At 36.8% G+C, this 12567-nt stretch overlaps 1 protein-coding gene across 2 annotated transcripts in view; it reads right to left on the bottom strand.

Moving 5' to 3' along the window:
• BTC (betacellulin) overlaps positions 1 to 12567 on the bottom strand; it is a 52492-nt gene that overhangs the window by 26337 nt on the left and 13588 nt on the right. For both annotated transcript variants that reach the window (XM_032164094.2, XM_032164103.2), the window contains exon 2: positions 170 to 268. In XM_032164094.2, coding sequence (XP_032019985.1) covers positions 170 to 268 — 99 coding nt within the window. The remainder of the gene's footprint in view (positions 1 to 169; positions 269 to 12567) is intronic.

Genomic DNA, 12567 nt, shown 5'->3' with positions numbered 1-12567 from the left:
TATCTAGCTCAGAGGGCTCTTGTGAATAGTGATGAATTACTGTATATAAAGCACTTAGCACAGTGCCTGGTACCTTAATATGTGCTCAAATAATTACCTAGTATTATGAGTACTATTATTATCAGAAAATTAAAAGTCAGATTTGAATATAAAACTTGTTAAACTTTACCTGCACAGTTTTCCTCAGGGTCTCCACAGAGGAGGCCATTAGTTTCAGGACTTCTGGTGGAATTCCCATCTGCCACCACACAGTGGAGGATCACTAGACCTTCAAATTCAAAACAGAACCAAAACCAAACATGAAAATTTGCTTGTTGTGAAACAGTCTATCGAAGTCATCACCCATTTCACGCATTTATGAAAATAACAAGCCTATGGTTTCCATTTCCAAGTCATTCTCTCCCAGGAAGGGATACAGAGGCCAGCATGCTGCACATTTTCAGCTCATTGCTAAAGAATGAATTTTCAAGCCACCATCACTTACATCTAACTATGGATCTTAAGGAGGAAACTTGGCCATAGCTTGTGAAAGAGCCTTATAACAAAAGCAGAAGTAAGAGCAGCTGAATTCCCAGTCCCTGAGTGAATCTACTGATGAATTTCCACGGAGAGTGAATGGTGAACCTCCACGGCAAGCAAAGTGCCTTCTCCATTCCACACAGAGCCAGCGTTTCTCAGGTGTTGACAATTGAATGTACTTCTTTCTGGGGAGATATTTGATCCATGGGAATTCTTTAAAAATTTTAGTCTCCTCCAGCTAAGAATCTCTGTTTCTGAGAAGGACAGGCCACATGTTTTACGAGGGAGAGAATAATGCCATGCTGTGGTTAGAATGGTTCAGAATAAGATGTGCAGTCCTTGTGTAGATACTGATTCAAACAAACCAACCAGAAGAGGTCACTTCTGAGATAATCAGGGAGATTTGACACTGAATGGACACTAGATAATATTAAAAAATTGTTATAGATATTTTAAGGTATGATAATGATATTGTGGTTTAGGTTACAAAACAGGGTCTATATTGTGTGTGTGTGTGTGTGTGTGTGTGTGTGTGTGTGTAATTATGGATAAAATTGATGTATCTGAGGTTTGCTTTAAAATAATCCAACATGAGAAGGAGGATATGAAGAAGTGACGAAAAGGCATGGATGAAATAAGTTTGCCCACATATTGATAATTGCTGAAGCTGATGGTGGGTATATCAAGGTTCACTACGTTGTCTTCTCTAGTTTGTATATGTTTAAACATGTCCATAATAATAGGAGGAAAGAATAGAAAAAGAAAGAAGAGAGGAGGGAGGAAAGTCAAGGAAGAGAAAGATGGCTTAGGAATTAGCTGGTCTTGAGTTTAAGAGCTGTTTTTGCCAGATAAGTATGAAAAGCACTTAACACGGTGCTGGTATGTAATCAATGTGCAATAAAAATTACTTATTGTTATGCAACTGACAAGAATAAAATAGCCTGTCCACCAGTTGTATTGAAATGATTTCTGAACTTATGGAGGTTCTCCAATTCAATTTGGTTCAACAAACATTCATGGACATACAGGAACACACAGGTGAACAGGATGTGCTAGATCTCTAGATCCTCAAGTTGCCCCCAAGCTGTGGAGCCAATTAACCATAACACAAAGTGTTACTACTGTACCAGAAAGCAACAGTGGCTAGCAAGTTCAAAGGTCAAGAGTTTTCAAAAGTGTCTTTTGAAAGAGAGACTCTTTTTTACCTATCTAATTGGAACATGTTTTTAAAGAAAGAAATGTACCTAGCATGGGTAACAGTGAAGAGAAATGGAAACTCAAATCCACTGGTGATGGGTAAATTAGTCCTGCTTTTCTTGAGAACAATTTAGTACTATACAAAACATAAAAGCAAATACACACACAATGTATAAGTCTTAAATTCAGTAATTACATGGCTAATGGTTTTTCCTAAGGAAATAATTCAGGATAAATAAAGAGATTTAGCTGCAAAGTGGCATGAGTTTAAAAAAATGTAGATTACCTAAATAACTGATAATAGAGGATTAATTAAGTACATTGAATGAATTCATGCAATAAAATACTATTCAGCCATTAAAAGATGATTTTCAAACATGAATAGAACATTTTGTGTTCCTAAATAAAGCAGACCACAGAATAATAATAAAGCGTGATCTGTTTGTGGGAGTATGTACTCACCTGTTTGTGTATGTGAGTGTAAGTGTGATAAGTGTAAAAACCTATCCATATAGCCAAAAGGTGAATAAGTAAATAGAGAGTTGCTCACAATTTCCTTAAGGCAACATTTTTCTGAATTTTCCTTATTTGTACTTTCTAATCTTTCTAAAAGCACGTTTTATCTGTTGCAACAAGAAAACAGGAGTGACTCATATATTTCTTTCGTAAATTGCAATTTGGCTACCAAATTTCTAGATTATTTACACGTTTACTGCCAGCACCTGCCCTTTCCTTCACACTTAGAACAAATAGAAACAAACAATCATTTAGGTCTTCTGAAACACAGGAATTTTATATTACTTATCTTTGTAATCCTGGTGCCTAATACAGAATTTAATGAATATTCAACAAATGTTAAAAGACTGAATGAATCAATCTATAAACGAACAAGAAAAAAACTCTTTATATTCAAAAATCCCAGGAGCAATTTCTAGTGGAAAATAATATAATATGTTTAATTCATTTCTAAAATCCCATCCATGGGCTTTCTTCATGGGCAGTAATAGGAGGCCTTAATCTCCTCTAATGGTGGGAACTAAAAAAGAAAAAATCCCCAAATCTCATAGAGATTCTGCATCTGCAACCTGAGGATGGTAGTATCTCCTTCTCGAGGTTATTGTAAAACTTAAGTTTATTTTTAAAAAGAGCACATGGCTTGGCACATGCTATACAATTTGCAGTCCAGTTGCACGCCTTCTCACTATCACTTATAATTTAACCCATTATTCTCCAATTCCACTCACAGAGGGAGTTCTAATTCCTTTGAAACCCTGCTGAGGCCTTCAAACATCCCCACAGGCTGGGGGCTATGGTCCAGGCTCCTTCTGCTAAGCCTTGTTTCACATGCTGGTGTCAGTTGGCAAAAGGAGGTTACTGTCCTCACAAGTGGAGGCAGAGCACTGGGGAGGAGGTATCCTCAGCCAAGCCAGCTCTCAAACCAAGCACAACATCGCTGCTCATCTTCCTGCCCACCCCAGCAACCTACAGGTCACAGGTTGGTGGGTGTGAACCAAAGCGAGCCTGAAGAAGCATTTGCCTGGCTTGCACAGTTTTTAATAATTGAATCAAAGCAGTTCATATAAACCTGAATTTTCTTCTTCCATTGAAATAGTGGAAGGTCTGGCAAGACAGATCTGAAATGCTTTCCTAGCAACAACTGGCCGCAACTAAGAAGCAGGTGACCCCTTTAAGTGCCCCAGAACCCATGAGGCTTCCTGCACTTATTTATTTTAACTACTCAGGGCCTAACAGGTATTTGAGTTTGTGATCTGTAAAAAGAGACTCAGAAATCAGATAAATGCTCACAAAACTATCTACTAAACAATAAAGGCTGCTATAAAGAGAAAGGACACTCCTGTTCATTCATAATTCAATGAATATTAATTAAGCACGATGTATTTGACACTGGTGCAAGACTCAAGACACTAAAGGCTCTAAGATAACAGACACAGGTATTATCATTAACCTCAAGGAGATCACATTCTGGTAAGATAGACACAAAATTTTTTTTTTTTTTTGAGACAGTCTCAATCTTTTGCCCAGGCTGGAGGGCGGTGGCACAATCTCGGCTCATTGCCGCCTCCGCCTCCTGGGTTCGAGTGATTCTCATGCCTCAGCCACCCAAGTAGCTGAGATTATAGGTGCCTGCCACCATGCTTGGCTAATTTTTGTATTTTTAGTAGAGATGGAGTTTCACTGTGTTGACCAGGCTGGTCTTGAACTCCTGACCTCAAGTGATACACTCATCTCAGCCTCCCAAAGTGCTAGGATTACAGGCATAAGCCACCAAGCCCGGCCTGACACACAGATCTTTAAGGTGCAGTATAGTATGTACAACAACAATGATAATGCAGAAGTAATAGGATAGAGCATCAACTCTGCCTAGTGGCAAAGACTTCATGGAGAAATTGAGATTTGCCCTGAGTTCTTAATGAGGAATAAATGATTTTTAAAAGCATCAGTTAATAACTTTTACAAAAACAAAAAATGTGTAAGCAACATAACAATCATAATGTGTTCATTGTTTCAGCAGTGGATAATATTTATATGGTTATAATAATATCAATATTGATAATTTAACAAAATATGTTCATAAACTGAGGGCCAGTAATTAGCCCACATACACCATATGGGATAACTGTTCGTGACTAATCAGTGTGTGCTGTGCCAGCTCTTGAATGTTTTGAGTACTGGTCCTGGAATTACAAGAGAAGATAAGGTCAGCAGATAAAGTCTAAGCCTGACAAGTCAAGAAGTATCATTATAAGGAAATTATTGCAGTAAACATTTGAATACCAGAAGAAACATCAAAAAGAGTCAAAAGTGATTGGTAGAGAGGCAGGAAAGTGTGGTGCAAAGATCTGCTATTTACTATTATCAACCTTTAAGTACTATCTGGTTTTTTATCACTTTATTAAAAATATAACTGATTTTTAAGAAAAGGATAAAGTCGTAGTTAACCAGGACATTCTTAAAAAAAAAAAAAAAGAGGAACAACTTGTAATAAGTACAAGGAATAACTTGTTAAAAGACATGGCATGAAAAAGCACAACTTTTCCTGTTTGTTTGGAGGGTGGGTGGGGATTGTGATGGAAGAGGAGGCTGGCAAGCAAGTAGGCAACAAAAGGTCTAAATGTTGATTAGTTGGGATTCTGTTATGCAGCTAAGTTGAGACCACCAAAGAGTTTTAAGTGAGAAGCAACACAATCATCTTTTTTTTTTTCCATTTTGAAAAGGCTACTTTAGTATCAACATGGGTGATTCAGACACACCTAAACCAAGATGGTAGCACCGGGTATGCAGAAAAAAGAAAGGCCTATGAGGGATAGCCACAAATCAAATATGAAAGACCTGGTGACTGGAAGTCAAAAAAAGGAGTCTGGGATGACCCCAGAGTTTGCCACTTGGATAACTGTCTGGATTGTGGTACCAATCACAAAGATACAAGGTATACAGAAGGGAAACAGGTTGAGCATAGAGAGGAATTCGGTTTGGGTCACTGAGTTTGAGATGACTGTGGCTCATCTAGAAGACAGTAGATGAGGTATAGATCCAGAACTTTGGAGCAAAGCCAAGCTACAGGTTCTATTTTGGGGAATCACGGAAAAATAAACTGGAATTTAATTCCATGAGAATAGACTTCTCAAAAAAAGGCAGTGTGAAAAGAAAAGGCTGATTAAGGGCAGAATTCTGAAAATCCAGTGAAATAAGAACGTTTAAAGGAATGTACATTATTAAAATAATCATCTTTATCAGGGAAAGCATGAATTGTATTTTAAAGAAGATGAAGGAAAATATGATACTCAGCTGTAGAAAACACAGTAAGATTTCCACTCAAAAAGATCACAGGTTATGTTAAAATTTAGAAGTAGTAAAAACGAAAAGTATTAAAATTTCCCACCAACTAACTCTCAGCTCCCAGAAATCATCCCCTGGGAAAGTTCATCAAACCCGTATTTAAAACTTCAGTACAGAAATTTCAAACTCTTCCAAAATATGCCATTTCAAGGAGATCATTCATCAATTCTTTCAATCATGATCATTCATTCATTCAAAAAAATTAACCACCTACTTCTAAAGCTCCATAAATGCTTCTTTATATTGAGCTGGTTTTTGCCTTCCTGTTATTTTACTCTGCTCCTTGGAATCACCTAAAATAAGCCTAAGCTCTCTTTTCCTTGACAGATTCTCATATATTTGAAGCCAGCTATCAAGTCTTCCTGAAAGAATTTCACTTCTTTAGGCTAAACATCCCGGTTCCTTCGATCACATTTTATGGTATCATCAAGACCCCTCATAAGCCTTGTCGTCCTGTTCTAAATGCAAAGTCATAATAAAGTGCCATCCCACATGGTCTGGCAAAGACAGAATAAAGTGGGGCTTTCAGGCCCTACACTGGGAGCTCCCCATAGCATATCAGCCCTTTTTGCCTATCACATTAATAATCATTAATAATGGGGTTTTATTCTCTTTGCCATAAAATGAAGCTTCTCTATTTTTTATACTGCTGGAAAGCAATGTATTTATAGTTTCTTTTTTTCATTGCTCTAGTTCCGTTTTGTTGCATTTTTTTTTTTTACCTTAAGAAAATGGTTTTTACCCTTTTTCCTTTTAAATGTTTTTTGGGTCAGATTTCACCTGTCATTCAAATATTTCACCATCTTTTTGTTGTCTGATCCTTTCATTCAACCTATTGTCCATACCTCCCTGCTTTGCATGACCTGAAGAATTTCTCAGGTGCATTAAAGCAATAAAAACAAAATAAAATAATGTTAACTGCATTTGCTAAGTGACTAGAAATTAGTCCCTATTGCTGGGGATAGTTTTAAAATATCAACTCCACTCATAAAATTAAAGACAAAAGGAAAAGAAATCCAATTCTACTTCAGTGAATCAAGGCTGTATTTGCTTTTATGCATTTTGAGATTCTCAAGTTAAATATTATAGAATGTATTAAAAGTATTATCCCCATCAGTCAGCATGGGGAATGAAGTCAGTGTAAACAATATGAGCATTCAAAAAGAGGCAGCCTGACAAGGAGCATGACATGCCGTCTCAAAGTCACTGCTAATGCTGAGGTAAGTAGTACACCAGCTGGGTCAACTATTTAAAAAGATCATATATGACCAACTTAAACAGTCATGTACGTTGTATTTGCCTCATCTCTGAGCTGAATTTTCCATTTTTAGAGCCAAGTGCATTTTGCATTTTAAAAATAAATATAATATCACAAAATGTCCATTCATTTATATTCTGATGATTTAGGACATCTTCCTAGATATACTCCAAACTTCTACTTATGTATACTAAATCCAGTGATTCCTTGCCATATCATATCATTGAAGATCAGAATCACATTCCATGTCTCATTAGAAAATCCAGCTTTAAGTCAAAGAAGAATTTATCAACCTATGAGCATAAGCAGAAATTAGAAGAATATTTCATAGTCATACCTCTACAATTTTATTTATATTAAAGAGCAGCAGTGCAGAGTAATGGAGAAAAGGCAGCTCTGGGGTCAAATGGAGCTGTTTTTGAATCATAGATCTACCTTTTAAGCACGAGATTTATAATTAAGATTGAGTTTCTCAACCACTGCGCTTTAGGGTCCTCTTCTGTAAACTGAGGCTCATAATACCTAACTTACATACCCATGGTAAAAATGTATCTGTGTGCTGAAAAGAAGGTGGAGGGTAGAAATTACGAGTTTTTAACTTAGGTAATGCCTTGCATAGGGTAAGCACTCAAAAAATAGTAGCTGTAAGTTACCAGAAGTAAAAGAGCAAAAATTTAAACTGCCCTGGTAAAAAACTAGATTCTCAGCCTCATAAATGGATACTGACAAATTTCTACACTTATGGTATGATTTCACCATGTATAAAATATGTTTCTGACATAAACTACGAAAGATGAATACACATATATATGCATACCTTCTACAGTATGCTTTTTTGTATGTACTTAATGAGACAAAACTATATTTTGGCCTCTCTGCATGTTCTTTCTTTCTAATTTTTGAAAGAAATTTGAAGTTAATATGCCTCAGCTAATTAATAGAAATATGGCATCTTCTACATGCATAGTCCTTTGTATTTTCAGCAGAGTTCTGCCAGTGACTCAGCATACCATTTATGTCAGTTGGGATTACTGATTCAGTTGGTTGGCTACATGATTCAATAATACAAATGTAGCTGATAAAGTCAGATCATAGACAGTAATAACTAAAAATCAAGTGAATTATAAATCATATCTCTAATTTTTAAAAAATAAAGTTAAAGTTTTTAAGTTTAAATCAACACTAGGAGTAAAAGCAATAAGCATTTGGGGAACTTTCTTATTACACCTTCACTGTCAGGAAGAAAACAGAATCTTAAATATGCATACTATATACGGAGTAATTTCCATGTCCAAAAAGAGACTCTATCTAACGTGGAGTTTGAAAAAAAAATAGGGAGTGAAAATAATGTTTAACACTGGGTTTGTGGTTAGCTGAGATGAAAACTGTGAAATGGGTGAAATGTGACAGTGTTCTTCTCCTTTTTTGTTAATTCCTTTTCTATCTTTTCTTCTTCTTGTCTTTTGCCCTCCTTTAAACCATTGTCCTCATTCTGCTTTAACATGGCCCCAAGAAGAACGTAATTCTTGAACAGATTTTACTTTCTAAATATATTTGCTTTCAAAGCAGACCTTCAAGGAGAGAAATTATTTAACTCAAAAGAAACACTCTAAAATCTAGAGTGCCTCAACCTGGGTTTCCTAGAAAGCAGAACCTAATGTACAGACTAAGGGATTACCACTTTATTTGAGAGTTACAAGCTTGGGGTAGTGAGAATAAGGAAGAAAGGAAATGAAGCAAAGAAAGGGACAAAACAATAAAATGTGTGCACCTATCATGCAGTGTGTAGTTCCAAAGTGAGATGCAGAGAAACACAGAAATTTGCTCAGACAGCATGTTCACTAGTATGTAGGCCACATGAATGGTTCAAGAAAAGACTCGTATCTTGAAGCAGTCCACTGGAAAAAAAAATGAAAGGAGGAAGAATGTATCAGACCCAATCACTTTCATCGCCAATTTCCCACTGGACAAAATTCACCCCACTGAGTATTAACTCCCTCAGTTCTGACCCCTTGGTGACTGAGAGGCCAGAACTCATGCCCTGGGACATGGTGTTTTATCCAAGTCTCAAAGTGGAGCAACCTGGCATGGGGAGGAGCTGACCAAGAGGCGGTGAAGGTGGTTGAAAGACTCTTAGGAGGTGCACAGTATTTGTGTCCCAACACAGTGAGCAATTTGGGCATCAGGACATCTCCTGGGGAACAATTTTCCAGGACAAAGAGGGATTTTCCAAGTTGTCTTAAATCACATCATCTGGAGAACTGCCTATTCTCTAAAACTGGAACACAGGCTTCTGGGTTTTCAGGGCCAGTATGGGAAGCAGAGACAGGAGCAAAGAAAAAAAGAAGAGGGTCTTTACAAATAGTGTATGTTCATTCAAATTCAGAAAAATAAAATATGAACTCCTTCTTCCTCCAATGCAAAACTCTATTCCGAATGGTAGAAATAATATCTTGGTGTTTAGGAAAGGCCAAAAGTGATTGATAATACGATTTTTAACTCATAAAAGTACTTCACAATCTTATATTTTTAAAGCCCAGAAGGGAAAGTAATTTAACAACCTGTCATATACAAACTAATTCAGGTATCTGAAAACTGGTCAACATGACAATGCCTTTGCCAGTAAATCAACCGTTTTTTACTATTACCATTATTAAATCTGTGACAAATTGATTGAATGACTAAATTTAATCTCCAAAATAACCTGAAGCTAGTTTCTCAGAAATCATCAGTTGTCAAAACTTGACTTTTTGATTCCCATTCCTTTATAATAAGGCCAAACCAGGCAGTCAGACATTGTGACAATTTGAATGAAAAGTTTTGGGCTCACTGAATTTCCATAGTAGTTCAAAGAGAGGAGGTGAAGGAACCAAGGAAAAAGGACAATTTGTTTTCAAGGAGGATTATCCAAGTGCAAAGTGAGGTGAAACTGTGGCATTGGTTTCTGGATCTAGTGATAACATGGTCTCTGACCCATGAGGAAACAGTCATCAAACTTTAATAATGGTAAAGAAAAGAACATAAGATTTCAGAGTAGATGCTCATCCAACCTGAAAAAGCCCCAGAACTTAGACCCTTTAAATGATTTAGAGTAAGCCAACCCAACTTAGCATCGAATTTGTTATCATCTTTATCAATAAAACCATTTGCAGAGACTAGGAATATAAAGAAAGAAAGATTAGGCAGAATATTTTAGGTATCAGGTATTTAGAATATAAATTATATTGGAATTCCAAAAAGTGGCAATGTGTTAAGGCTGGAGAAATCAAAAAGTTTCACAGAAGAACTTAGAAACTGAGGACCAAAGGAAATGACATAGAAATGAGCTTGGTGTCTTTGGGAGAGAATGAGTAAAGCAGTTCAGCTGGAGTGACGAATTATACAAAAAAGTATTAAGAAACAATGGCCTTCTTGATGTGTTTGGTGTGACTATGAAATAATTCAATTGATTTCATTGTGTGGCCTATGAAAAGAAGACTCACTAAGAAATATTCACAACACATATTGCGAGTTGAAGCTTCTCAATGCCTGCCCACCACATCCTGAAAGACAGATTCCCAATTAAGAATCTGACTAGTATAGAAAACCACTCACTAAGTATTTAATAGTGAAGACAACTGTTGTGTGGAAATCACTAAGAATGAGGTGTGTATTCTTTGTCATGTTTCTGCAAAGGCAAATGGAAGTGAAGTTTATTATTTTGTGTGTAGTCTCATCTCACATCTCAACGACACTTACAATCACTCTTCTGACCCTCCATTACATGATGATTGTCATTTACCTAAAAATGAGCAGGGATTTTCCTCACAGAAGTCTTCTATCACAGGATGGCAATGTTACAAATAACTATCTCCCAATGTAACAATATTTGAAATTTTTGTCAATGTCATTTACCTATTGTAGTTGTGTTTTATTTTTCCCCTTCATAGTAAGATATCAGTCTGTCATCCTTATTTTAATAGATGGTAAAATATGAAATATGCAATGTCTTTAATGCAAAAACTAAGCCTGGGGCATAGGATTGGTGCTATATTCCAAGATGAGGACCATAAGAGAACACAGTTACTGAATTCAGTTTTGGGGGAAAAACTCAATTGTCTTTTTAAAAATTCTTCATTATTGGTTTCCCAGGTTCCAAGTGGCCTGCGTCTTCTGTCCTTCCCAGGGAAGTCTACTGAGAGTTTCTTGTTTTGAAATTCTATCTTTCAACCTCAAAAACATTGCCAAAGTGCAGTAATATCATCCTGTACTGATAAGAACGTAAGAAAACTTGATGGTCATAGCCCACTCCCTACCCACCTTAAGAATCACCTTTACACAACTCCATTTATGTACCATCCAGACCACATGTGTGTACAGGCAGGGGAAGCTCACCACATCCCAAGGCAGCTGGCTCCACTTTTTTCAAAGCTCCATTTGGGAAAAAAATTCTTCCAAATGAAGGTAAGTGCTGCCTTCCTGGAATTTTAGTTCACTAATGTAAGCTGTGTTCTCTGAACTACACAGGGGAAACCTTGGTTAAAATGACTTTTCACATATTTGAAGTTGACTCTCATAAGCCAAGTATTGTCTCTTTTCCAGCCATAACCCTAATTTCTATTCTCTCAGTCACATGTGTGTGTGTGTGTGGCTTCAGTTACCAACAATCTCTTGTCCCTTGTCTTTCAAGAGCACCAATAATTTCCTCATAGCTCACTCAAGCGTGGCCTCTTCTTTAGCCTCATCCTCCTTCACATCCACATTAGATGTTGACTTTTCCAAATTGACAGTCAATGGTTGACTTTTCCAAATCTTCCATCTAAAATCCACCCCCATTGTTGGCTTCCTGACTTATCCTTTCCTTTTTACTCAACTTTGCCGGCTCTTTTTCTGACTCCCACACCATAAATATGTGTGCCGTAAATAATCTACCTCTGTCTTTTTTTTCACTTTTTTTGTCATGGTATAACAAAAAATATAACAAAAAATTTATTATCCTAACCTTTTTTAAGGTAGCATTACATACATCCACATTGTGCAACCATCACCACCACGCATCTCCAGAATTCTTTTCATCTTGCAAAACTAAAACTCTATACCCATTAAACAATAACTCCCTACTTGCCCCTCCTCCAAGCCCCCATTCTGCTTTCCATCTCTACGACTTTGTCTCAGTCATAGACATGACCAAAAAAGTCAAAGTCATTTTCTTTTTTGTAATGTCACATAGTCTCACGAAACATCCATGGAATCAATATTTGATCAAACATTTACTGAGGATTTATTGCATGCCAGGCACTATGCTAGACCCTGAAATTATAATCAGTGAAATGATTCAGGTATATTTCCAGCCCTATTTTCTTTTTTTGTTTTTCATTTTAAATTCAGGGGTACATGTGCAGGATATGCAGGTTTGTTACATAGGTAAACATGTACCATAGTGGTTTGCTACACACATCATCCCATCACCTAGGTATTAAGCTCAACGTCCATTAGCTATTCTTCCCTATCCCCCAACAGGCCCCAGTGTGTGTTGTTACCCACTATGTGTCCATGTGTTCACATCATTCAGCTCCCGCTTATAAGTGAGAACAATGGTGTTTGGTTTTCTTTTCCTGCATTAGTTTGCTGAAGATAATGGCTTCCAACTTTTTCATGTCCATGCAAAGGACATGATCTCATTTCTTTTTATGGCTGCATAGTATTCCATGGTGTATAGGTACCACATTTTATTTATCCAGTCTATCATCGATGGG

The sequence above is a fragment of the Hylobates moloch genome, unplaced genomic scaffold (assembly GCF_009828535.3).
Source record: "Hylobates moloch isolate HMO894 unplaced genomic scaffold, HMol_V3 SCAFFOLD_2, whole genome shotgun sequence".
Classification (NCBI taxonomy): Eukaryota; Metazoa; Chordata; class Mammalia; order Primates; family Hylobatidae; genus Hylobates; species Hylobates moloch.
The sequence above is the reverse complement of the archived record's forward strand: the minus strand, read 5'-3'. Positions and strand labels throughout refer to the sequence as shown.